The 27731-nt window shown below is 38.8% G+C and overlaps 1 protein-coding gene across 2 annotated transcripts; it reads right to left on the reverse strand.

Annotated features, from left to right (window-relative positions):
• Positions 1-1638: 1638 nt before the first annotated feature.
• CARF (calcium responsive transcription factor) lies at positions 1639-27649 on the reverse strand. Of its 2 annotated transcripts, none has more exons than XM_075710599.1 (13): positions 27626-27649; positions 24556-24676; positions 22157-22286; positions 20472-20556; positions 15301-15490; positions 12832-12952; positions 11752-11895; positions 11062-11295; positions 10500-10662; positions 9428-9503; positions 5560-5678; positions 4168-4534; positions 1639-1811 (listed from the first exon to the last, which is right to left on the reverse strand). In XM_075710599.1, exons 2-13 carry the CDS (start codon positions 24674-24676, stop codon positions 1693-1695), a joined length of 1869 nt encoding a protein of 622 aa, XP_075566714.1. In that variant the 5' UTR covers positions 27626-27649; the 3' UTR covers positions 1639-1692. The 2 variants fall into 2 exon arrangements, with proteins under 2 accessions (XP_075566714.1, XP_075566713.1); XM_075710598.1 differs by lacking the exon at positions 27626-27649 and adding an exon at positions 25805-25862.
• Between the last annotated feature and the right edge of the window lie 82 nt (positions 27650-27731).

The following is a 27731-nucleotide window of genomic DNA, read 5'->3' on the forward strand; positions in this document are numbered from 1 at the left end:
CCAAGTTCAATGTGAGACTTCTGAAAGTTTTAGCTTTAAATACTCAAAAGAAAAGTAAAAATTAATTTAAAATGGCCACTATTTAGATGAGGTTTGCGAACGCCTTGAACGCATGTTAACAAATTTACCAATTTTAAAATTTTAATCTTCATGTTCATATAATATTCCTAACACTTTCTCCTCTACATCAACGAACCAATCTTTTTCCTGGGATTTTTTTTTGTTTTTGGGGGGTGGGGGTGGGGTGGGGGTAAGAGAGGGTTATGTCTGAAAAACAGAAAGTCCTCAAATTACATTCTTGTACAGCATGCAGAAAAAAATATCTAATTCTATGATCAAGTTCTCAACTACTTAATAGCAACTAATAACAAAACTGCTGATATTGCTGTATACAAAATATTGTGAATGTTGCTCTAAGAATTCAACATCCGAAGCAAACAGTGTCATCATTTAACTTGATATCTACGTTGGCATCAGTTTCATTTAATTTACTACTTTAGATGGATTCCAAGTTATTTGTAGGTGTATTTTTTTTCATAAAGAAACATGTCTGTCAGATTACACAACTCGGGGCTTGTCACTTATTATGGCTTTGGCTTAAGTATTGCTAAAAGATACTTCTTTATCATATTAATTTTTTTAAAGATTCCTGGTAATTATTTTAAGTAATACAGACCACTTTAGTCTTAGAAGCTGCCACCATTGAAAAAGATGAGTTTGTTTTCTGAATGTTATAGTGACAGCATACTTGCACATATTGCTTGGATTTATATTACTTGCTTTGTTTTCTTGGGCCTCTCTTCGTTAGTAATGTATCCACAAGCCCTACATCACGAACAGCAGCAGGTTAAATCATATTTATCTGAGCTGATAGCGTAAGTGCATAAAGTAAAAGGTAGATAAGCTGAAATGGCAGGATCAATCATTTTCCATGAGACAAGACTCCTGCTTTTAGTTTTTATGACCAACAGCTAATACAGTACCACTGCAAAGGCTGCATGCAGCAATGAACCGCATTATAAAGCCAGAACATAAGCTTAAAGATGTCAAAGTTTAAAACATTCACCGTTAGAATTCACACACTTTTCTTCATCATACAACCTTACGTTCACCTGGCAACCTCACCTTTCTCCTCTCCTTGATCTTCACGCCAGTAACATTATGATCAGGTCAAAGGTGCATTTTCTGAAGCATCCATGTCCTTCATCACTTCAAAATTTGTGATCTTGGACCTTCGTTTTGTCCCAAAACCATTGCTGTATTGATAACACTTTGCTGTTGGATTCTGTCGTCTTGGAGCTGGTAGATTCTGTGGTCTCTGTAGTGCCGTAACAGTTGAGGGTCTCAAGGAGAAAAGCAAACCCAGCATTGTGATCCACATTCTAAAGCTAAGGAATTAAATTGTGGAAGACCTTCAGAAAACAGGCCATTTGGATAGCATCCAAATTACTCAAAACTTGAAACAGAAGAGAGAGGTGGTGTTCCACAGGGCAACTGAATGACCTGGAATTGGCAGTGAGCCACATCAGTCATAAATCAAAACAGCTGTCTGTCAGAGCTAGTGTAAAATATGCCTAGTCTGAATGTCACGATACCACTTAAAAAGAATGGTATATCTTTGAGAGCACCTGCCTTTTCTTCCAAGACATTTAGAGTTCTCCAATTTGAAAAATCATTCCAGGCTTCACAGATTTAAACAGGTGAGGAACTATGGCAGTCTCTGATTTTATCTGGCTCCATAGACAATGCTTTTTCTGTTGGCTCTTGTTTAACGTGGCTCACACAGATAACACTCTCTGTATTTTCTTCAGCTTAAAAACAAAACAAAAATCAAACATTGAAGTTCACACTCCACTGATAATACTTCAGACCCAATAACTGTATGCATTTAAAAGAAAAATATTTGAGGAACTCAAGCTAATAGGTAAGGCATTTGTGAAGTTAACTGCTGTTTCATTTGACAGCCAGTTATGTCATCTACTGTGCTATAAGACATTGCAAGTTGACATGAATTTACTGCAGTAAGGGCCCCCTTGAGTAAGAACATTTAAAAATTTTATTAAAAAAAAAGTTTGGAGATACAAAATTACTCGCATACAAAATGTCCTTCCTCTTTCCCAGGGAAAAATAATGCTACCGTCTCTTTTCTTCTTTTTTCCCCCCCAGGGGAAAGGAGGAATGGAGGTGCTATTGCTGAAAAAATTAACTCTAAAGCATGTTGCTTTAGAGAATGACTTACACTTCAGGCACGACTGGCTGCTTCTCAGTGACTGCACATACATTTTCAGCAGGAAATAGCTTATTCTTAAGTTAGCACTTGGACAAGAGAAAATCCAGAACATACAGGATAATTTTAACAAAGCATGCATGCGCATAAGTGTATGCACACACAGAGGAGAAAAAAAATATCTTGAAATACACACTTGCTGAACTGCTAAGTTCAAGTGTATGGTGTTTCCTCCAAATAAGCTCTGTAACATCACCCTCTCTTCAGTCTAGACTGTTTTTTGTCCTCTTTCTCTCTGGAAAAAGAACTTGCCTCTGGGGAAAAAAAAACGTATCTGTGCATTTTATAGGCAACTCCTCCACATAACTTAGGAATGGCACCAATATTCTCACAATTTCCAAATTCAGGCTGGTGATGATACACTGAGACCTCGAGCAGAAAAAAAAAAAGGAAATCCCAAAGGAACAGTGAGTTTAGTCCTTGCAGTTATAGATTTTTTTTATATTTGACTACATTTCTTTTTGTGTAAAATAGTATTTCTTTAAAAATTCACTTACAACACTCATGACTTACAAAAATTTTTGAGAGGCGTCAACATCTAGATTGAACAAATGGGTTAAACAACTGAATGGAAGAGGTGCATTTGATAACCTCTCTGAAATTCTTTTACCCTGAATGAAAACAGAATTTGTCAGATTAGTCAAATTCAATTATAAAAGGACAACCAACCAGTTACATGGACATTTGAGTATAGCAGGTAGAAAAACCCTTAAATTTAACTTTGACAATACTGCCACAGTAAAGTATCCCAATATTACTTTAACATGTATGAATTTCAGTATATTTCCTCATGTACCCTTTATTTTCTTTTTATCTCCTTATGTAGTCTTATATTTCCATTTTCAGAATATTACAGAATTTAGTACAAATTATGTTTTGCTGACCTGCAAAAGTCATCAGGACACATGGAGATAATTACCACTATGGCATTATGAAGGTGTAGGCTATGATCTAGCACATCTTTACCTAGATGTTCCTGCAAAACTACTCAAGTCATCTTTTTAGAAGTCATAGATGACACAAAAAGATAATATAGAAATAATAAAGCATTGCACAGCTAACATTTCAGACTCTCTGCAGAGTCAAAAGGACATGTTGCACTGATCTATACATACTCCATATCTAATAGGTTTTCTTCACCAAGAATTAGAAATCATTCTTTGAGAATGCAAGCTTTCATACTCAATCAGGTTCCATGGCTGCGAATTCAAAGACTGTATCTGTATTTGACAACAATGGTTTTAAGGAGCCTTCTATTTTGACAAGGAGAAAGTTATTTATGGTGTTTATTGTGTATTCTTTAAAAAGCATTTTCAAACAGCAGTTTGAAATTCCAAGCTATTACATACAACTCCAACTGGTCACTGCTAAAGCACATTGATGACTACAGGATCCTAGTAAAGGTTTATTAAAAAAAAATTCAGAAATCTGCTGGAATGGTGCAAAGAAAGAAGTAATCAAAAAACCCCACATTTCCTTCTGAAGAGTTCTAACTAGATTCAATATTGGTTATTTTCTATTCTTCTTATTTTTTCTTTAAAAAAATAATTTGAAGATCATAATTTTAGCTAAATAGGATTTTTGGCAAAAATATTGTGTTCTTCAAATAAGTTGGTATTTGGTCAAAGAAAGTGATAAGCAGTTTAACTAAGAAGTCATCTTTTTATGGGAAAAACGAGGATTTTGAGTTTGGTGGGGTTTTTTTGTTTTGTTTTGTTTTTTCAGTTGGCATGTTTTCACAGTAAAAGCTCATTAGAATCCACTGAAAGAAGTCTATGCTGGAGTTTCCCATTATCAACACACTTCTTTCTTCAAGACACACAGAACAAAATCCACCGTATTTTCTATATTTACATATTATTGGGAAGACTGAAACTTACTAAGTGCTGGATGGCTGTCCACAATCCGTACTGGAATAGTCTGTACATCTCCCAAAAGAATCTGTTGGACTCCTCCTTCTAGGCTTCTGGAGTCATCCACCCCTCCAACAGCTACCAACTGGTTCATGGTGACCAGACTCTGCTCAGAGCCAGGCAGAGTCCCAAAAGCAGAGGCAGCAGCACCGTGCTGTGTTAGGCCAGCACCTGCTTGCAGACTGTGACCCTGACTAAGTACTAGAGAATGGTTGGTTATTGCACTCCCTATGGAATCCAGGAGACTTGCAGGGCTGGGAGGGGAATGGTTATGTACAGCTATCAGGGCCGATGATCCATTTGTGGAGGTAAAAGTTGACTGCAGCTGTAATCCCTGTGAAAGAGAAGGCAGAAGTACTAACATACCAATATTTACAGCAGGAGGAATTTGCATTTAGTGGCACGTATTTTGCAATGCTGGAACCAGACAGCTTCTGACTTCCTATACATCATCTCTTTTGAACAGTCAATCCCAGCAACCCTAGGCTAAAGCTGTATTAGAAAACAATTAGGACAATGGTATCCAGCTGCACCTAGAAGCCTACTTAATGACCATAAAGCTCTAATTTTGGATTGATATTCAGTTTCAAATCATTCTCCAATACTGCCTATTCCCACAGGAGATGGGCACGAAAAGCTAAGCATACTGCTTTGAAAAAAGAGAGTGGCATGGAGCCAGGCTGTCTTCAGAAATAGAGGGAAACAGCAAGTAGAACAGCACCTTACTGCAGACTGTATTTCTAGGGAAGAGATCATGCATTTCATCAGGGCTAAGGAAGTACGAAGGTAGCTTTTCAAAGTAGTAGTTAGGGAACAAGGCTAAGAGAGCCAGCTTTGAAGGGAGATGAGCTTTAGAAGAAGCTCTTTTATTGTGACATTCTTATCCCCACTCTTGAGCCTTTCATCCTGGAAGTTTACAGATCTAAGCTGGGAGCAGTTTTGGAATTTTAACATATTTTCTTAAAAGGCTGGAGGAGGATTTAAAAGGAATAATTAAGACTGACTTATCTCCCCTCAGTTTTGCAACATTTTCATTATGAAATGACTGCCCCATGTGGAAAATGAATAGGTGCTTGGTTTGAGGCAGAAGCCCACCACCTTCACCTTCTTGGTTTTGCCTTCACAAGAAGCCCTAACTTCAAAGTGTCAAAAGATGGTAGTGGGATCCCCTGCACCACAGCTAAATGCTAAATGTGACATGCAAGAGAGGCCAAAGTAAGAGTTGACAGCTATTTCAAAGTCCGTGTTAACCTAGCCAGTGTTTGGGATCATTAGCTGAGAGGGAACTTGCCATTCTCAGCTTGCCTGCAGCATTCCCAACACAGAATGTCTGACATTCTGTAAACCACTTGACTGTACCTGAAGTTGTGCAAATATCTTGGGCTGAAGCGAAGAGAGCGAAGACAACAGCTGAGCTGTTTCTGGTAGCAAGGACTCCCCGCTCTGGTTGGATTCTGCTTTGGTGACGACTGACTCCCCTGCTGAGCTCCCTACAGTGCCACAGAGAGGACGCAGACAGTTATGACAAATTTCTTCTTCCCATTTAAAAGCTTCCCTTGTGAACTGGACAAACCCCTTCAATCTCAATAAAGACATATAAGAGACACGTATATACATATATATACTGTTCTCTTTGCAGACGAACTTGGATGCTAAAGAAAAAAGGCTGGGTATGAGAAAAAGACCATACTGTAGGAAGATTGTATGTGCCTGTTCAGAGTAAAAAAAGAAGCACCAATAAATCCATTTTGGAGAGCAAAGTAATTGCAGCCTACCCTGTGCTTTGAATTTCTATTTATAACATAAAAGCTGAAACATTTCTATCAAAGCAGCAATCAAATAATTTGACAATACATACACCTCAGTAAGGGCTCCATAACGGCTCAATAACAGACAGGCATCAAAAGAAAGTGTTGTCTTCCAAACTAAAAATCTACACAGGAAATCCTCTAAGTCTCACCACTCCCTTCCAAACATCTTTGTGGAATTAGGATAACTTCTATGCAGTATCACACCAAAAGGCCATTTATCTGGAGGCCTTTCAGCCTACAGATTACATCACATCCTCAAAATTCTTATTTAATGCAAGAGTGATGGACTTCATTTCCTGAAGACTTGTAAAAATTGAGATTCACTTGTAGCAATTCCTGCAAGGAAACTTCCCATGGGATCGTTCCATTTCCTGTTTGAGCCCTGCAGAACATTCTGGATAAGATTTATCCAGACACAAGTAGACACTGCCTAGCCTCTTATTTTGCAGTTTTATTGCTATAATTGTAAAAGAAGAGCTTGCCCTCTGCGTGTAGATTAGCCTGGTGAACGGAAAAAAATTGAGACTGGCCAATCACAAAAAGCTTTCTAGCAGAAAATCATACAAAAGTTTCCAGCAATCTAAGTGAGTGGGGATGCATTTTTCAACATATACACTGATTTGCAAACTCTAACACTTTATTGTAACTGACCATAAGATACATTCTATAAATCTCCTTGAACACAACTACTTCAAATATTCAGGCTCTTTTTAATACTATACAGAGATCCCATATGCATATCAGAATATTCACGTGCAGGAAGAGATGGTAGTTCTTTCCTTAGGTTGTATTCTACACCAACATGCCTAGGAATAAAGATAGTAGTTCAACTCCTAATCTACCCACTCCTTACACTGCATGGGCATTCAGTATGAATGCCAGAAGTTTAAAAAAAAAAAAAAGGGTACTTTATCTCACTTGTCATTAGACTTCATAAAAGATGTAAAAGGGAACACACTTAAGTTTGATAGTTACAGGGATTTGTACACCTAGGAGAGAACAGAGAAAGCTGTATCGCATGGAGATACAAAGTTCTGCACAACAAGAAAACAAACAGCTAGGCTTAGTTCTGTTATTGTTTGATTTCATAAATGTAAATTTGTCCCTATTCAGCACAAGTTGAAATGAAAAAAATGTATACAAACAGTAGTTTGAAAAGTCAGTGTTGGTTCTTCCTTGCTACCAATTCACATACATTAATGAGAGGTGATTTTTTCAAAGTCAGGCTTCTTTTTTTGCTTAGACTTGTAATACAGTTATAAACATGTGTTTGCAATGTGTACAAACACATACCCACATATTTAAGTGGAGACAAGATATGTTAGAATTAGAATATCTGCTTATATTCACTGAATTGATGCACATGTGCAGAAAACTAAACAAATCCAATTCTCTGCTTCCTTTAAAACTCAGTATGTCTCTGGATTCTATGGATATTTACACATTTGATAGGCTACTTTGCCCTAGAAAATTACCTGTAAAAGACAAAGAAAACAAGAACTGGTCTTCCTGAACCTTCTCCAGCACTCAGACAGTTCGTACCAAAAGTCATCCCTGTTGAGCTCTATCACAGGTGTTGAAGGCACAACTATTCCGTGCCTCTCCATAAAAGCGCAGTAATGGAAATATTAATTTAGACATGCAAGCTTAAGCACAGTAAGACTGCTCATACCGCAAATTCACTTTTTTCCTAAAACCCAAGACTTCCTCAAAAAAACCAGGGACACTATTCAAACTGAGCCTAAAAATTTACCTCTTGTCCTCTGACAGTTGTCAACACTGAAATTCTTAGCCTAAGAGCACCAAGCGTATATGATGCTTTTCAGTTCAAATTGATCCATTGCAGCAACAGCTGAAATAAGAGAAAATCCCAAACAAAACAAAGCCCAACACTGGCCTTTTTATTAACTGTAAATGCATGGGTGTACATGGAACCGCTCCACATAAATCAGGTTCACCAAGTCATTTAGGAGAAATCACACAGTGAGCCAAACCTCTGGGGGGTTATTTTTCCTGCTACAACAAAGAAAAGAAATAGATCAGGGAGTGACAGGGGCCAAAGAGGAAAAACCCAAACACATCAGGACTTCTTCAGGCAAGAACCACAGTGGAGGACAACTGTCAACATGAGTAAATCTTTAAACGTGACAACTGTGGCAGTGCCCCTTTGGTCCCTGTAGACTTCTCTATCAGCCGTCTGGAACAAAAAGTACCCATCACCATGTTCCAATTAAATGAGGAAACAAGGTAGTACCACTGAAATTAAAAAGCCTGCAGCATTATCTTAATGTATGCAAACAATTAGGCTCTTCCACCTTGCTGCAATCAGATGCCTGCTAAAAGCCAACAACTTTTCTGATGAGTTTCATATCAAATCTATTAAACAAGGGATGGGGAAAGCATCCACAAACATGCAAGTAATTTCTTTTGGTGTCACACTAGCCAAAATATCCTTGAAACCTGGGGAAATTTATTATCAGCCACCATGATCCAGCGGAGCATTGCAGCCTATGTGTAATCCTAATTATGTGGGTAGCAAGTAGATCTAGTTACAAACACTTGTATTTTGGTTTAGTACATGTTCTGAAGTCAAAGTAATAGTAGCAGGAACCTGCTTTTAACAAGGAAAAATAGTGCAATTAGCATCTACAAAAAAACCCACAAAACCTTCGACCATGAATGCATAAAACTAAGTTTCTATAGAATCTACACTCCGGTTTTGCAGCAGTGTGGAAGTTTAATACTTTGTTCGGTGGCTCAGCAATCACTGGGAAGAGATACTACTTTGGCTTCTCACATTAATAAAGAAATTACACCATATAAAGAACTAAAGAAACGTATCTCACAGCCTTGCTGCCACTAAATACCTGAGTTTCTATTCTAAGCATTGAGAAAAATGGAAAAGAGCGCTCTCAAATGTGACAACAGAAATACAGCATTCGTTGTTCAGGGCCTGATCCTAGCAGTGGAACTCATCAAGCCCATGACTTTGTGAGAAGCAGACCGTCACGGAACTCAAGTACCCAGGCTCCTGGGTATTGTGTGCCCTGACAGATATATCTATTCAGTAGGAACTTAATTCTGTATACACAGGTGTTATTAGCACCTTCATCCAAGGCAAAATGTTCTTTTCACACAACCATCTTGTTAAAATCTTCAGCTCCTTGAGGATGCTAAATAAAAGCCAAATTTATAATTTTCATACTTCTACCAGCCCCATCACGACTACACGTATTTTTCCACACATACAGTCAAACAGTTAAAAAGTATGCCAAAATAGACACGCCAAAATAATCCTTCTTAAGCTCAGCTGAGTGACAGAACATGACAGCAACCTCTCTGGAAGGAAACTAAACTTCTGTGACATAGCTAATAAATCACATTTGGAGACAGGGAAGTTATTAATGCAGTCCTACCATCTGAAGGTGGTGATGCAAACGTAACAGTCACTGTTTCTGTGAGAACGTTCCCACTGTCTGTGGTCCACTGCAGCTGAAAGGAGAAAGATCTCAGTTCTCAGAAAGGGTGCAAGTTTGTCTACTACAGGAACACAGGGTCAATACAGGACCTGTAGGAAAACAGTGTCTAAAACTACACTTTCTTATTTTCTTGTAACTATGTATTTTGGGAGCTCTTGGTTTACAAAAAGAAAAAATACTGTAAAAGATTTTTTTTACCATGCATTATACCAGGAAGGCTGAAGTCTGTTCATGACAGTTCAAAGATTTTAAAATAGAAAACAGTCATACCATTTGGCTAAGTAACAAGTATCACCCACTCACCTGGGCCAAGAACAGGGTAGGGGGAGGGAAAAGACTGATGACACAGCATGATCTAACAGTACAGTTTGTCAAAGCTGATTTTAAATCAGCAATTCCTTAGCAGTCAGCCTTGTAACTGGGAAAATTAGGATCACTGTGCATCCCTTATTACTCAATAGGCGGAAGAAAATTAAGGAACAACACATAAGAGTTACTGAGCATTCTGAAGTATGTACTTCATGCATACTTCACTTGCTATCAAGTGCATTTATTAATATTTACACATGCAAAATGTTGTGCAAGTCCTAGTTTAGACTGCACCTAAGACATACTTCACCCCCATTTTTCAGATACGGAAAAGTAGTAGTAATTTCTCCAAAACACAGAGAATGACAAAGCCATGAATAAAAGTTTCTGACGTGTGCCAATTTTTCTGCACCACATAACTTCCAGTTCATGCAGTCACCATGAAGTGCTAGTACTGTATGATTTGTCAATCAACTAATAGTAATCTAATGCTGATGAGATAAATACCAAATAAGGTCAGAAGGTTTTATTCACATTTAATCCAGTCTTGCTCAGCCACAGATTCCACTGAAGATATTGCTGCTGGAAATACAAAGTCATAGAGAATTTTGGATGAAATACAGCTAAGTGGTAAAAACTAAAAATAAGATTTCCAGTATTTAACTCCAAAAATCAAAAACAAACACAAAGGCCAACATACCGTTGCTGGGATACTTTCTGAATTATACACCATCTCTCCATTCCTCAGGGACTTCTGCACTTCATGAATGTGGTTCTTGATGTCATTCACAGTGGGGAAGAAGGACAGGTTATGTCTTTCTGGCACTTCATCAGGCTTGAATAATTCTCTTTCCACATACTTTCTGTCACATGTTAAAGGACATTAAAATATGTGTATTTAAAATATATCATGCTACTTCTGCATCTGTTACAGACACTGCTACCTTCTCCCTCCCCTTGTTGCAATGACAAGAGCAAGCTAGATAATCTTCCGACCCAGTTCTTTGTGCATCTGCTACAGAGTTTGGAATTTAAAAAAATCCCCATTTATTCAACCAACTTTAAAGAGGACAGCAGCTCTTAGTGGCTACCTACAACAAAATGGAAAGAGAAGACAAAAGCTGGGAAAAACAGACTCTCATGACATATGGGGAATATATCCAGCAATGCATCAGCACTGCCATTTAGCTGCAAACCAAATTAATCAAATGCAAGAGTAGATACAGCACTACAGACTGAGAGCATGCCAGACAGTTCTGTACCTTAGTTGCTTCCTCACTGCATAGACCTGCTCTATTCCCTGAGACACCAGTTCTCGGATCTTGTCTGCCACTTGAGGATGAAGTCGGGAAGGCAGAGTACAGTTCTCATCTCTAACAACTTCCTCCTCCTCCTCAGGAGGAGACACAGAAAAATGGGACGGTGAAGAAGGGAGGCAGGAAGTTTCCATCTCATGATATTGGTGGGCTTGCTGAGTGGGTAACTGTACATACCACCTGGCAAGAAGGAAAGAGTTTCTACACGCAATTCTCAAGCAAAGGCAAACAAAAGAGTCTCTTGGGAGAACACTCTGACAATCACAAACAACCTAGTTAGAGTGACTTAGGTTTTTACAGCCCCTGAGCTAGAAGTTATTGCCTTTCAGAGCTCAGGGCCCTCTCGCATCTTTCAATGCAAAATAAACCAGCTCAAACCCTCAAATAATACAACTATTTCTATCTACTCCCTGCATGAAAACATCTGCTGAAGTTCCACAGCTTGGTGCTTAATACATTTACTGAACTAAATACTCTAGAGCCACAGAAGTCTTACTGACATCGTGGGGTTTTTTACTATTGCTATTAAGCAAGAGCTTTAATAAAGGTGACTGAGTAAAAAATAAAGCAAACCAAGTAAATTATTGCTCTTTTTTGCTTCATTTGACAAGATATAGAAAAAAGTGGAAGTTTCACCTGAGGACACCACCAGCATCTATTAAGTTCTTCTTCAGCATGTTGAATGCTTTCTCCTGCTCCATTCTTATGATTTTCTTGTCAATTTTAGGGTCAGTAGGAACTCTGTATTCCGGAAACTTTTGAACCTTTTTAATATAGATCCTTCCAAGGGGTGGGGGGAGGAATTTAAAAAAAAAAAAAAAAAAAGTCTCCTTCAGTACACTTCGCTCTCAGGAGGGAAGGCAAAACCCCCTCCTACTTAGTATCAGGTATTAGTATAGAAAAAGTTCAAGCACAGTGTTGCAGGGGGTGAGGAGCCTCTAAGAGAACTGTAGAATTGTTAAGGACATGCCAGCAAAGTCAGATGCAGATGGATACATACAGACACACTTCTGTTCCAGGCTGGAAGCCACTCAGCCAGAGTGATTTTGCACCTCAGCAAAAATCCTCTGTCCCTCAGTATAGTAAAAGCACACCACCATTGCTGAGCAGGCTGTAGTTCACCCAGCTTGAAGCCAGAACCGAGCACGTACATATGTAACTGCAACTGTCCAGGTAAACACACTCTTAGCTCAGTAAAAACTGAACAAGCACCCAGGAGGATGCTCAGGGACAAGAAAAAAAACAGTAGTGTTGGATAAGGAGAAAGTCCCCAGTGAACAGGAAGAACTGTAACTCCTTCAGCAAATAGGACATAAGCTAAATTAGGATGACTGACTGATGTGAGTGCAATTAAAAGCCTGAAGGGAAAACAACAAATAAGATGACAAAGTTTTAGGACCGAAAATGGTCACTAAAGGACACCACAATAATTAACTAAAGCTCAGGTAGAGAATGATTCCCACTTGTATTTCATATCCTGATGTACTGCTACTTTGCATCCATGCAACCTACCAAATGTCAGCCTTACTCAGTTTAACAGGACAGCATTTCCTCCTTCCCTCTCAATGAGTATCAACCTCAAGTTATCAAGGAGACGAAGCTAAGAGCTGCAGTGCACATCAGCTACCACCCCCAAACAGTACTCCGTCAAGGCTCACAGAAAGAATGCTTTCTTAGGATGCTGAGTAGCTCTTCCAGCTTATAGACAATTCTTACCTTGCTGGACAAGTGGCTTTGTACAGATGGCCAGAGGTGCTTTCTTGCTCACCAGCTTTTTTGGGCTGGAACCCTTTCCTCCTTGGCCCATATTGACACTCCATTACAATGGCTCTGCTTCCTGGGAACAGAAAGTAATGCACTCTATTTATTCAAGCAACCACTGAAGCCATTACAGTAAAACAGTAACTACAGAAAAGATGAGAGTGCCGAAACAGTTATTTCTGTTTACCATCAGAGTCTTCAGAAGGCAGAACACTTAAGTTTAGCAAATACAGTACAAATGCTTCTCTTGCAGCATGTAAGGAACACAGAGCATTTTCAAAGCATTTCCCAATTATTATTGGGATTATTACATCTCACAACACTCCTGCAACGTATATGAAGGCAAAACATTGAATTCTGCCCTGGTGAACACCAATACTTTACAAGACAAGCAGCTGTGCAAATTACCAAAGCAGCACAAAGCTGGTAATAAACATAAGAGAAGCAGAATCCCCAAAATAACCAACGAAATCCACAGCTGAAATCAAAGGTCAGCAGCTATTTCCAGCCTCCTGTCTTAAATCAATAGTTCAGACCATGCTGTCCCATAAATTCTTACTTGCAAGTCTGACCTATCTTATCTGCTAAATAACACTGTTTCAGCGTGACATACCCACACAAAACCAGACAGGCTTAAACAAACATTGCTTAGCTCTAAACTTAAGTAAGTGACTTCCTCCAGTCAGACCTCTAACAAAAGGGGTAACAGCATTAAAGCAGTCAGGAAAGGAGCTCCTTCCAAATTTCTTCCACATCATGTTTAGTTATCTTTTATTTATAATTCATATACTCCAGTAAGCAGGCAAGGAGCTGCCTATACCACAAGTGATATAAACGAAACCTTTTTAAGTATCACAACAGCAACATAATGTGTTTCCATAAGATACCCAATGATTTATTGCCTTAGAATGTGACATTAAAAAATAAAAAAAATTAAAAACAAGTAAATCAATGCAAATAAAGAAATAGGAAATTTAGAAGAGAATTATGTGTAGCAAACAGGTATCTTGTCTCTTTTTTAAAAACAAACTTAAAATCTAAGCTCTAGGATTGAAAAGACTTCAATGGCTTTAAACTAGTCCTTGCTAATATGAATCTCAAAGGCAATTTAATGGGGCCCTTGTTTTACAGAAGTATCAACTATCCAAAATTCTTATTAAAAATAACAATCAAGATTTTGATGATTAGTGCATGTTTTACACTACAGGGAGCTACCCAGCTTCTCTGTATTTCCCCACAGCTGAAGCACAGCAGGGAAGGTGTTACAGATTGGTTCCACTTACACAGAAGGGATAAACTCCTTGAGAACAACATTTTTGTCCTGCACAGTTTAGAATTCAGTTACCTGGGATTTAAACTGCAGTTCACTAAATCACATTTACAGCCTCTGCTCTACAGGTGTAAAGGATTTTAATTAATTTCATAGAGGAGTTATAAACTAAATCTAAACTTATTGGAAGGGCAACACATTAGAAATACACATAATGCCTGTTTGGGGGTTTGAGCAAAGCAAAAAATGTTACAACTTAATTACCTGAGTCTCTATTAGTCTACAACACTTTAAAAAAAGAATATACAGGTGTTTTTTCTCTAAATATCTTACTGTGGGGCAACTCACTTATCAGGCAGATCTTACAGGAAACTAAAGATGTCTCATATGCATTTTGGGGAAATTATAAAAGTGTAAGTTGTTTTGGCTTTGTTCTTAGCTTTCTTATACCTCACAGTTTATGACTGAAGCTTTAAAACTGCTGCTAACATTTCACTTTTTCAGTTACTTTCAGAAAAAAAAAGAAAAAACCAAGCACGTAACCTACATTCCAGTCATTCATTATCTCTATGTTACAATTAAACCCTGTTGATTTCGTATCTGAATAAACTCTTAGTATTTTCACATATGCAGTGCATGAGCTACGTGTGTAATTACCAACCTGTGAAGTCTGCACATTCATTTAAAAAAAAAACATCTGTCTGCTAAGGTATGCTGATGTTTATTTTACTTTTAAAATTTGTTTTTTTAAAGGGTGTCATTTAAATAGTTTATTGGTTCCTGTGGAACAAACTCTTCAAAGGATCTCCAAGTTAGGCAAGAATACTTGAACAAGCTTTTACCCTTATGAGAACTTTCACATCCTGATAGAGCAGAGGGGACCCTCCATCTAAAGATCTCATCACAAGAACCCCCATTAAATGGTACTTAGTTAATTTATTTCTAAAGAACAAAAGGAATTAAACACAACAAAACATAAGCCTACAGTTTCAGGGAAACAAGCTCCTTCAGACTGTGTCACCCAGGCTGCTCTTTTTTTATGTTTGTGCCTTGACTTTATCAACACTAAGGAACACCATAAAGATCCTTCTTTGCGGCCAGTCGGCAACTGAGTTGAAATTTTGAAAATAGTTATTAAAAGAAAAGTTAGTTACCTGCATTGACAAAGGGGATCCCATCATATGGGACATACTGAGATTTCCACATCAACCGTGTGGCAGGTTTGGCTGGGCTTGGAGACTGGCGCGTCCCCCACACACTTTGTGTTTGCTGCTTGTGTAGCGTTAGAACACTCTCTAATTCTGTCTCGCTCACACAATAGCCGCGGTACGAGTCCCCAATTTTCTGCATGGAAAGGAGGTGAAATAATAGGATTATTCACCCAGCTGACTGCTGAACATTACACAAGAAAATGAAAGCAGTCAGGGACTCTGGCAGGTGAGGACACAGGCTCAGATTTTTGGTGTTTCATGGTTTTTTTTTCCCCACACTAGTATCCTTACAAATAGATTTACCATAGGATCTAACACCAAAGCAGTCCCCACCAAGGTCAGGATCTGTCAGCCCTCCAAGACATTAAGTACACCAAGAACCCCTGAAAATATTACAGTTACTGTCAACTCTGATTTCCATCGGACAACTTCACTCCTGTTTTTTTCCCCCCCAATACACACTTCACTTGCAGTCACCTCCTAGACAAATTCATCTTAGGCGAACATTTTCATTTGAATCCCACAGAGAATCTCTGAAGCACTAAACTTGTCTATGCATGTACTGAAACACACACAGAGTGCACTGAGCTGGAGCAAATACACCTGCTTGTACCACCAGTAACCGCCTCACCCACTTAGTGCGCTAACTTTGAATTCAATGCCTCATGTAATACCCCTCCCAATCTTCAAGGCAGTCTTGATTCTCAACATTACACAGAAACATAATATACCAGATTTGCCATGTGCAAATTGATGATGGTTTCAATGAACTCTGCTAAGCTCTGGGCAATTCCAGAAAAACTGCATCTAACCTGACTCAAAGCAAAAAAAAAAAAAAAAAAAAAAAAAAAAAAAAAAGCCAAAACAAAACAAAAAAACCCACAAACAACTTGCTGACTTTGCAACATCCCATGGCAGCTGTTCAGCTGCTCAGAGCCATCACAGCTGGTTCAGTGCTGGTCTACCAGGGCCAGCCAGCCACCAGCAAAAGTACTGGGACAGAGAAGAGCTTTCCATCCAAATTTGGAACACCATGCTCGCTTCTGTTCATATGCAGCTCAGGATCAGGCTGACCAAGCAGACGGAAGTAACACCCAGAGTAGATTACCAGCTCAGCCTTACAGCGTATCTGTGGGCCAAATGCATGGTGAATAAGTACTAAAGTCTGATGGCTCTATTTTGCCGCCTTCAGTGACAGAGCAGCCAGATGTTTAAATAACACCGACAACAAAAGCAGCAACAGCATCTCTCCAAGATTATTATCGCACAAATACGTTAGTGACAACTGCATAAAACCTGCCTCATAGTGGCCTAAGAAAAACAAAATGTCTGTGGTTAGCAAGACCTAAAGTCAACAAAGAATAAATGAACACCTTGTGAATGAACTGGGCCAGCATGGCATTGCTGCTAGCACAGGCCCAAAAGCAGAGGGTTATGTATAAGGGTTATGGGCCCCTCAGTACAAGAAAGACATTGAGGTGCTGGAGCGTGTTCAGAAAAGGGCAACAAAGCTGGTGAAGGGTCTGGAGCACAGGTCTTATGAGGAGCGGCTGAGGGAACTGGGGTTGTTTAGCCTGGAGAAGAGGAGGCTGAGGGGAGACCTTATCGCTCTCTACAGCTCCCTGAAAGGAGGTTGTAGTGAGGTGGGTGTTGGGCTCTTCTCCCAAGTAGTTAGCAATAGGACAAGAGGAAATGGGCTCAAGCTGCACCAGGGGAGGTTTAGACTGGATATTAGGAAAAATTTCTTCACAGAAAGGGTGGTCAAGCATTGGAACAGGCTGCTCAGAGAGGTGGTGGAGTCACCATCCCTGGAAGTGTTCAAAAAACGGGTAGATGTGGCACTTCGGGACATGGTTTAGTCTAGTCTACCTTTGATTGGCTTAGAGTAGACTTGGTAGTGTAGGTTAATGGTTGGACTGGATGATCTTAAAGGTCTTTTCCAACCTAAACGATTCTAAACGATTCTATTCTATTCTATGTATGCGCTGACTGCGTGAGTCGCTCTGAGATACCAGTTGCTTACACTTCAGCAGCTCACCGCACTGCAAGCACACTGCTCCAGCAGTTAAGAAAAGTCTACACAGGCTGCGCTCACGCAGCTGTGGTGAGAAGGAGAAGCTGGCAATTGTTCAGCCAGAAATTATAAATAACATTTCTGCCCACAGCTTGGTCTGAAAAATCCAGGAGAAGCAAAGCAGCCTGAGAAGTACTGGAAGTACCTTCTTTACAGAAACCTGGGGTGCCCCCTTTTGCAAGAGGGATTACAGTACCACTCCACACAGTGAATACTGCGGGACCAGCATTTTCCTTTCCACATCTTATACCTGTCACTAGAAATAGGTCATTGACCTTATTCTAGGGAGATGAGAGAAGACTGATAAAACTGTTGTGCCAGAAAAGTAGTGACAACAGTCAAGGCACTGTCTCCTATTCTGGCTCTACTTCTGCACAAGATAGATCATTTTCCCCAAAACTGGTGGGAGGGGAGGAGAAGGAGAAGAAAATCATATACCACATAGGATCACTGCTCTCTAGGAGCTTCCCAAGTAGGAACAAATGGACAAAGGAGACCATCTGCTCCACTCAAATACATGAACTTAGCTTTGTACTGTTGATTAATTAATGCATTTTTAATTACACTCTATTTCAGCATGCTGATACATGCTGAAAACGCATTCCGATCAGACCACTGAAAACTAAGTAGGTTATAGAAAAGAACTTTTTTTTTAATTTAAAATCTACTTTTTATTACCAATGTAATTACCCTGAAGTAAACTGATACTTTCCAACCCTTAAACTCCAACCAAGCTTCAAGCCAAAAAAAAAAGGAGCAATTCCTTCTTTCTCCCCTAGCCTCATCACAGCAAGTGTACATAAAAGCTTACACTGAAGTACACATATCAAGACTACAGTTTTCTTCGAGTGAACTAACAGCAAGATACCAGAGGCATTACACTGCCTAGGCACAGCAAGTGTAAGCTGAACATTTTGAGGCAGTCAAGGAATCAACACCAAACACAGAGCTTAGTGCTAATTTTGGACAGCTGCAGCTTTTACTGCTCTGTGTTTGCCTGCAGTACTAACTTCCAAAGGAGTCATTGCCCTTTGGAATTCAGTCTTGGCCAGCTTCCTGGGATATATGATTGGCAGCATGTACCAAGGCTATGCCATGGCTTCGCCTGCTGGCATCTTCTCTGAAATTCACACAAACCTCCGTGCTGTTTGCTTCTATTCTGGCAAGTGACTGCAAGAACGGAATTGTGAGTTGCATTTATCTGCACCTCTACTAGATCTTCAAATACTGGTTGGACCCTTCTACCCTGTTACTAATAACAAAACATTCTGCAAGACAGTCACACCTGAAAGATAAATGACACCTCAAAATCCCATTGTCTCTAGTCTGTGCCCATGAAAAGGCACATGCATCCTAGCATCTCCAGTGGATCTACACTGTGTAACTGACAAACTCAGCAAAGCAACTCTGCCGATAATACACAAAGAGGAAGAGAATTTGGGTTATTCCTCCTTGGATAGGCTGACTCTGCAGGAAGAACAGCAACAGAAACTTTTTTTTTTTTTTAAAGGAACAGGGAGGATTAATGCATACAGGCAATAGTTCTACTGAACAGCAGAGGCAGATGTTTATATCCTCAGAACACATACAGACAGTATTTTGATTTCCTTTTCTTTAAAAATAAGAACTCTTTTATAAATGCTGCTGCTGTGAATTTTAAACACAGCAGGTGAAATTTCTTGTAATAGATTCAGATAGACCAAGCAGACCATAATACAAGTCCTCCTATAAAATGAAACCAATAGTAAATGATTCAGATAAGCTACATTGATGTTAAGACAGGAAAGTATGTGCCACACAGTGCTAAAAACACAATAACAGGGGTTATGCATCTTACTGGACTTTAACAACTAACTGGCCATTTGAATTAAGTGACTCATTTATTCTGTGAAAACAGTACCTCCACCATCGAAGAATTAGTATTAATTTTCTGACCTCTTAATGTTTCAGTTGATCTAACACCGGACAATACCACTGATATGAAATAAAAGGCATGTAACAAAGAGGAACAGATTAATGTATTTAGTTAATTTAAAAATTATTTCTAAGTGGATACAGAAAGAAATTCCATCTCTAAGTCCCTGCAACTGCAATGTCCAGTTACCAGCAGCCAAGCCAATAGGAAAAACCTCAAACAGTAGGGATATCTAAAGAGGTGAACCAGCTAGGGAGAGTATGAGTTTTCCTTTAAAAAAGTATTAAGGCAAAGTAAAATAAACATCTATCAGGAAGAGTCTGGTAGAAGGAGGAAGGGGTAGGTGATCTCTCAAGAATCTTCCCATCTCCCCTCCCTTCCTTTTAAGTGATTAATGATGCATTCTAGCTGTTGATATCATCCCAGTCATCAGGACAGTTCTGCAGGCATCTAACAATATGCAAATAAAGAGAGAGTTCTGTTTAGGTCAAAAGCCATCATAGGGAATAAAGAGAGCATTTTTTAACAAAAGAGAAAACAAGCACAAGTAACCATACTGGTACAACAACAACAACAAAATCTGTGAGGATACCTAAAATAGAAATCCTTAGTAAAACACTGACATTAAGGTGCTCTGTTAAGTCCCAGACTTGACCCTGGCAATTCACATGGATTTTGATTTCTAAGTGACAATACAAACTAATATGAACAGTTGCAGACTTAGGCTATACAAAAGCCATTTCATTCTTTAATTAATGGATCACTAAGGGCAACAAAACCCAAATTGTTCAGCAGAGCTTGGACTGTAGTTCAAAAGTGAACTCTAACACAGCACAGAAAGTGTGGACCAGTGGCTTTTCCCAGCACTGTACGGCATCAAGATTTCAGAAGCTTCAGGAGCTGTTGATGGTCAGTTATTCTAGTATTCCCAAAAAAGGAAGGAATTCCATAGCATTTTTTGTGTTTAAATGTGCTAGTAGTACCAGCTAGTACCAGCACTATTTCATAATAGCAGGAAGCTTGAACACAACTTCTACAACTATGAACATTATTCCTTTCATGCAATAGGGTCAGTATCTTAGATCTAGATGATAAAACATCAAGTCAGAATTCTTTGCAGCCCACCTCACAGTTCCTGAGACGGCGCGCCCATGCAGGCGTATTTGGTGGCAATGGCTGAAGAGGGCTGGGAAAGGGATCTTCCACTATCCTGAAAAATAAAAAAAACATAATAATAAAAGAAAAAGTAAAAGTCTATACAGGCATCCAGGAAAGCAACAATTTAGTCTAAAGTACAGGCAACATATCAAATCAGTGCATTATGTATAACCCTACAGCATATGACAAAAATAGATATTGCATCAACTTGCCTTAAAAACATGACGCTCATTTTCCCCATATTCTATTTCATTGTTAAAATAATTCACAGTAAATATAAGTATTTAAAAAAACCACTGGTTTCTACATTCAGGAAGACTTCTGAGCATTCAGTATTCTCAGTATTGTTGCTTGACAACAATAAAAAAAAAAAACATGGTGAAATAGACCAGTTGATTGTCTTGATAATTTTCTTCCAGACTGCTGTTAGAATGCTAAAGATTAAAACCAATATCAAACACCTGTTAAATGCTGCACATTTTAGTATATTTTAAATTACTGAAAACCAGCTCCAGTAACTATTTTAAGTATCTAGTTTCTCCATTCCCTAAATCCTGGGACAGAAACAATGCTTACTTGATGTTTATTATTGCAAAACTCAAGTGCATCACCTCCTATCCGTACAAATACGTCTCCTTTCCAGGATTATTTTTCTAATGTGTACAGACTGCGTTCACAAAATCCATTCACAAACTGCTTCTCTTCACTTTAAATGTTTCTTGAACATAGATAATTTGTGCTGTAATTTGTGCTGTAGTGAGATTAGAATAATCTCTTCCATGTCTCGATTTTCAAAGAGCATAAACCAATGCAAAGCCAGTCTGCAGTCCACAGAAACATCTTCGTTGGGGTTATTTTGGGTTTTGAGGGTTTTTTTTGTTGCTTTGTTTGCTTGGTGTTGTTTGGGCTGGTTGGTTGGGTTTTTTTAAAAGCAAAAAAGAATCCCAGAGTATTCAGGAATTAAAATAGTAGCCATCACTTAGCACAGGGACAGAATCAGGCGGATATCAAGAGAAGAAAAACATAGTAACTATTTTAACTCTAGAAACTTTGCTAACCAGTCTGCTTGTCTGCGTGTTCCACCGAAACACACCATTGGCAGATACTTTCTCATATTTTACCAAAGGAAGCTGAAGAATTTATCCAGAGAACAAAGATTAGGCTCTCCCTGTTAACGCCACCTAATGAAATCTCTATCTAAAAAATTAATCTCTAAAATCAACCCTTCTTGTGGGAGGATGGTTTATATAGGTTTTAATATACTCATACAAGAAAGTTTGCTCCCTCGAACTTTCCCTGCAGTTCCTTCACTGGATCACTTTCAAGTCTTAGTAGGCAGTATCAGTGTCCATCTGGAGTAATTTCAGTAATCTGCACTGTGCCACTTTAAATACACACCTATTGCTCTGGTCAGAATATATCCAACTATCTCTTGAATACAGGTACTTCAATTGCTTTTTCCACTGCTCTAGCACATAAAAAAGCTGCCTGCAAACACAGTTGGCTACCCATCGTTCACCAATACTAAGGGTTTATAACCTCTATTCTACAGTAATTTTGTGATAACCATTGAAAAAACAAACTGCAATAAAAAAAGGCAGTACTAATGGTGGATCAAAATGATTGTTCATCCTTTTAAACTCCTGACCTACCTGGTGGTTGTTTTTTTCGATATGGTGAGAGATGCCTGTGGATGGAGAATATAACTGCTTGCACTGTCTGCTGTAGCAGCCACCGCCACAGTCTGCAAGTTCCCATCACCACACTTCTCTTCTGAAACATCTTTGCAAAAATAAAACATCCACCTGGTTAATAACTGAACTCAGAATGGTGAAATGACAAGCTATGATTAAACTTTGTATGTTGGAAAAGCAAGCATTTTGACATATGAGATAAGATTTCTCGATGATAAAGTAGTTTAACAGTTGTGAATCAATACTCAAACTCTAGGCACACATATGAAGATACACTTCATAAGGTGTTTGTACTCAAGGACTTTGGTAATCACGCTATTCCTAATGAATCCTTCCACAACAAAGTAAATAATCAGAACTTGTAAATTACTCTGCTTTACATTTCCACAAATCCATAGCTTTACATTTCCACAAATCCATACAGGATTGCACAACTGTTTTGTTCAGCTGCAAATCACACACTGATTGCTTTTAAAATAAGAAAAAACAAGATTATGACACTGCTTTGCACCTAGAAAAGAACACCTAAACAAGAAAGAACAGGCCTCTTGTAATTGAATCTGCCGTGCTGTTAGAACAAATATTTTAGCCTTTCTTGATAACCGGGAGCGATCCATAAGCCAAAAACTAGACTGAAGCCTGCGTGTATAGTTAAACATAAACATAATGGAAAACTGTGAAAGCAGGCATTTGATTCTTTGGTCTCAACATAAAGAACAAAGGACCTCTCTTTAGATGCGGGATTTTCGCCCTTCAATTATGAAAGCTTCCTTCCCCCATCCTGAGAGAGAGTGAAGCTATTGACTCAGTACAGAATCACTCCACTAGAAAGCTTCTGCCAGAGGATTCATAAGTGTGCGCCTCAGAGTAACACCACCCTGGCTGAAAGCTCAGAGCACTCGTTCCTTCTACATAAACGTGCCCTTAAGACACTACGATCTACTCTGAAGCCTGTGCCATTTCATGCATTATCACCACCTGCAGGCAAGCAAAACTCAAGGGCTGACAGTCCACTCTCCTTCCCCTTTAATCTCCACAGTAAACCACTGACAAGTCTTCCTAACTGTCTTTTGATGATCAAATAACTACAAAGTCTTTTACACAAGTCTCTAGAAAAAAGAAAACAACAAAAAACCCACAAAAAAACCTGCAGCACTGTTCCAGAACATATATTAAAATACTGTGAAACTGAGCTATTTGCAAACAGGGAGCCCCATGTAGGATGAAAAATGGGAATACAAAAATATTATTCAGCATCGCAAGTTACTGCCTACAAAAAGTAGCAGCAATTTTTTAGTAACTGAAAGCTCACAGTCAGCTTAAAGTCATGTAAGACTACACTGCGACCAAACGGTGGTTTTACCCCTGCAAGAGCAGGCAGAGAGGGAGGGAAGGATGAGCATTAGGGTAGGAGCAAGCCTTTCAACGCAAGGTCATGAAACCATATTCCAACTGTAAGTGAAAAAGGCTGGATCATGACTTGACAACTCTTTTTTTCTATCCACCCAGCATCAGGACTCTAATCTTACCTTTGAGCCGTCATTCCACAGGAGCACCAGCGCTCAGATTTTGAGAATTTTATACAGAAAACGCAAAACCAGTTTAGAAAACCTTGGAGAGTTTAACAAAATGTGACAACCTAGTTCTCAGTCTTATTCTGTGAATGTAAGCCAGTACACAGCATTTTGCCAACAAGCAAGGCTTGCAGATAAATAATCAATGCTTTCAGATTTCAGCATGTCCCTTTTCTAGAGGAAAGCTTAAAATTTGCACTTCTAGTTGTGCATCGCACGACATACATAAAATGTGACAGTTAACACATTGAGGGAAAAAACTTAGCAATGAAGTGAAAGTTACATCTCATTTTCTTCATTGGGAACTGAATTTCTACCTAGGTACTTAATTTCTGGCTTCACAAAAGATGCATCAACACCAGTGATCTCTGGAACAGACCAGAAGAACATTAAGTCTTCTATCTGCATTACATTAATTAACTACTTCACTCAAAATGAAGTAAACAGTGAAAATCTGAAGCTGATAGTACAGCTGTCTGACTTGGCACAAATATCCTTATTAATGGTCAATAAGGAAAGAAGCAGCTTTGTGCTCGATATCTTGATTTATCTATCACATATCTAATGTGAGCGTAATAGTTTTATTTCATAAGGCTTTCATCCAACAGAAAATGTGGTGTGGGGGGTGCCAGATTCATAATCAGAAAGCAGATTCAGTATCTATTTTTGTCTTATAACTGACTAAGGAAAGGAAACACGTACAAACAAGGTGCTTAAAAAGAGATCATGCAGGATATGCTTAGTTACAGGAACACACACCCTCAAGTCCCAGGTTAAACTCACCCTGCGTGCTGGTCACATCCAGAAGTTGACCTTGAGGAATAATCACTTGGGCCATTCCTGGCTGGGCAGAAGGAAGGACATGCAGCACCTGTCCATTTTCTGACTGGCTGGCAACAATCATCTGTAAGGCAATCACACAAAAGCATGAATGGCACTATTTTATATGGTGATCATCATGCAGCACAGCTGGGTTTGCTTATTACCAGAACAGGAAATATTTTGGTTGGAATTAGGGCCTGTAAATTAACTTGATTTCACATAATAAGGAAACTGCCTATTTACTGTCAATTTCTGAAAATTACTTTCCCACTTTTAAAATAACCCTTTAATTGATTAAAGGAGAGAAAAAAAACCAACCTTTAACAGGATTCTACAATGAATTACACATTTATTTGAAATGTACAACACTACTATTAAAGCTATCAAAAACCTAAAAGCCATTCATAATTGGATTCACTGTAACTCCATTCATGGACTAGCAGAATTAATCACAACATATAAAAATTTTCACCTTTACTACTAAGAAACTGACCTCTATGGGCAGCATTTTATGCAAAAGCAGATAGAAGAAAAGCTCCAGGACTTTAAAAAAAGATATAAATTAAATCTCCTAGAATTCTGGAAAACTTAAACTCCTCCTTATGGTAAATTTTCCCATAATTACCAAGGACTTGTTCCCAGCAATGTTATAAAACCTAAAATAAATAAAATATCGTCTTGTTTCCAATTTATTACACTTAAAAGGGTGAAGTGTCTTTTAGTGCCAGTACAACACATGCCAACCAAACCCTCTGGGTGAGAGAGTTACCTTTTTACAAAATAAGCATTAAGAATTACAAAGCGATGCTTTAAGCAAATTAATTGGCGGGGGGGAGAAGGAGAGACATAATGAGTTAGCTTAACGCTAATGTTCCAATCCCCCCAAAAAAACACAGAGAGACTTATCCAAGGAATATATAGAAAGCTACCAGCAGCGGTAGAAGTATGAGATCCCATCACACAATAACATCGAGGCTTGACAATGAGAAAAGACATAAGTTGCTGTTTAATAAAATTAGTAATGGCTGGAGACAGGATTTGCCTACCTGAGGAAGGGCAACTGGAGCATGCATTGAAAAGTTTCACCTTGTTGCTAGAAATAAAGTCTGAATCAGCTGTTGTTACAACAAACAAGCAGCATGGAAAAGAGTTCTTCAAAGAGCTCCCTCGTCTGTGAATACACCACCTGCCCTGTTTCAGACACACTCACCATCTGCGCACTGGGCCCTCCTAGGGGCTGCAGCTCATAGAGAGGCTGCCCGGTTTGGTCTACCAAGTGGAACTCCTCTGCAGAGTGAGGCTGTGGCTGGGGTGGCCGTGCAGGCGCAGCCGATGACGGAGAACTGCCCGAGAGGCGTACTGCGATGGGCAAGGCTGCGGGAGAGTCACTCTGTCCAAACAAGGGATCCCTGGAATCCATGCAGGTTAGATGCTTTCACAGAGGAAAAACAGTAAAATGTACTTTAATCTTGAGTAGCAATTTCTATTAAAAAAAAAAAAAGAAAGAAAAAGAAAAGAACATTTAAAACCAGTGTGCTGTATTGTATACTCAGAGGGAGCTCTTGTCCTTCTGATCAAGAGGCTACTAGCTAACACTAGCAGTTCCATTTTTGTTTTCTATTTCCATGCTGAAAATGTATTCATATTTCTGTTTCCTAGAACAAACTCTCTCTACTAAGAGGAAAGAAAATCCCTTGTGCCCAAAATCTGTTCCCCCAAACCACTCATCACTTTAAAACATCTCAAGTCTACCCAGAAACTGAGAGAAGTTATACCTAAACCAACTGTAAAGCATCGACCAACTTGATTTGACTTCAAAAGAAATCCTAGATACTACTCCACTTGGCCTTTAGATAATGCATTTAGCTATGAAAACAAGTATCTCTATATGCTTTCTTAATTCTTTACCACTGAAGAAACACAAGCAACACAAAACCACCAATTCAAGTCCAAGAATTACACAGTGCAGGACCGAGAATCAGATTTTGCAAGTCTCACAAAATAGGTACTCGGAGGTTATTCTCATCAAGCTTGCAAAATCAAAGTCTTGCAGCACATCCCATTTTCATGAAATTTAAATGTTTAAGCACAAATATCTGTCTTGTTGAAACTCTGACAACACAAATATCAAACATGTAAAAAAAATTGGAAAATAGGCAGTCCTTCTGTAAAATACGTCAGGCTGTCATTTGGCCAATGCAAGAAGGAGCACAATTTGTTGCATCTCTTGCAGCAATCACAGAAACAACTCTGACATTTCTGCTACAAAAATTTGTAAACTACAAATCCAAACAGTAGGGAAAAATGTTTCTAAATCATATATTAAAGCCAGACCTGGGCCAAATAACCTTCTCAAAAATTCTGCAGGTATAAATCTTCTGTGCTGAAACTGTCTACTGTAAACTACACCAGAAAAGCAGCAACAAATAAATGGCACTAGCTGTGTTAAAGACATTGTGCAGAGACCATAAGCACGCTACTAAATCACTACCTGAATGATATTTTACATTAGCTGAAGTAATCTGCAGAAAAACATTTATGCACAGAAATCTCTCTGACCAGGAATATCTGGCAATATTTGATAACAAATACATTAAAAACTCCCCTTCCCCAATACCTACACAGATGTCCTGTATCTCTGGATTTCTTATTTGCCACATTTGGTCACTAAGCAATTTAACCTGATTTTCAAGTGTTCTGAACCCCTCCTACTCCAAGGCATGTCATCAAGTATTCTTTTACTACAGGATTTTGTTAACATAATAAAACATGTATTTCTTCAGCACTGTAACAGCATCTATCAATATAATTACTAAAGGCTGTCATTACACCTGGATATTTATCAGTTCAAAACTGAATGGCACAAGAATTCACGGGAAGGAACTTTTGTACTTTTTTAGAAGGCACAATGTTTTACTATAAAGGCAAGAAAAAAACACATTGATGAAATATGATACTGTAAATTCATCAGAGAGGATGAATTAAAGAAATTAAAGAAAGCATCTGCAAAGACAGGACATTCATACCTCACCTGAAAAACCCGATCATTTGTTTCTGATTCTCCTGTACTATTACAGTTGCCTATGAACAAATCATTAGATCCTTCCATAGCGATGTCATGGTTAGCTCCATCTTCT

Source organism: Pelecanus crispus, chromosome 5 (genome assembly GCF_030463565.1).
Source record: "Pelecanus crispus isolate bPelCri1 chromosome 5, bPelCri1.pri, whole genome shotgun sequence".
NCBI lineage: Eukaryota > Metazoa > Chordata > Aves > Pelecaniformes > Pelecanidae > Pelecanus > Pelecanus crispus.

What these genes read in the sequence shown, in the direction of transcription:
- CARF (XM_075710598.1), bottom strand. An exon ending in GCAGTGAGGAAGCAACTAAG is followed by an intron (nt 10,663 to 11,061) that starts GTACAGAACTGT and finishes AACATGTGACAG; the next exon opens with AAAGTATGTGGAAAGAGAAT. An exon ending in CAGAAAGTATCCCAGCAACG is followed by an intron (nt 9,504 to 10,499) that starts GTATGTTGGCCT and finishes TTCTCCTTTCAG; the next exon opens with CTGCAGTGGACCACAGACAG.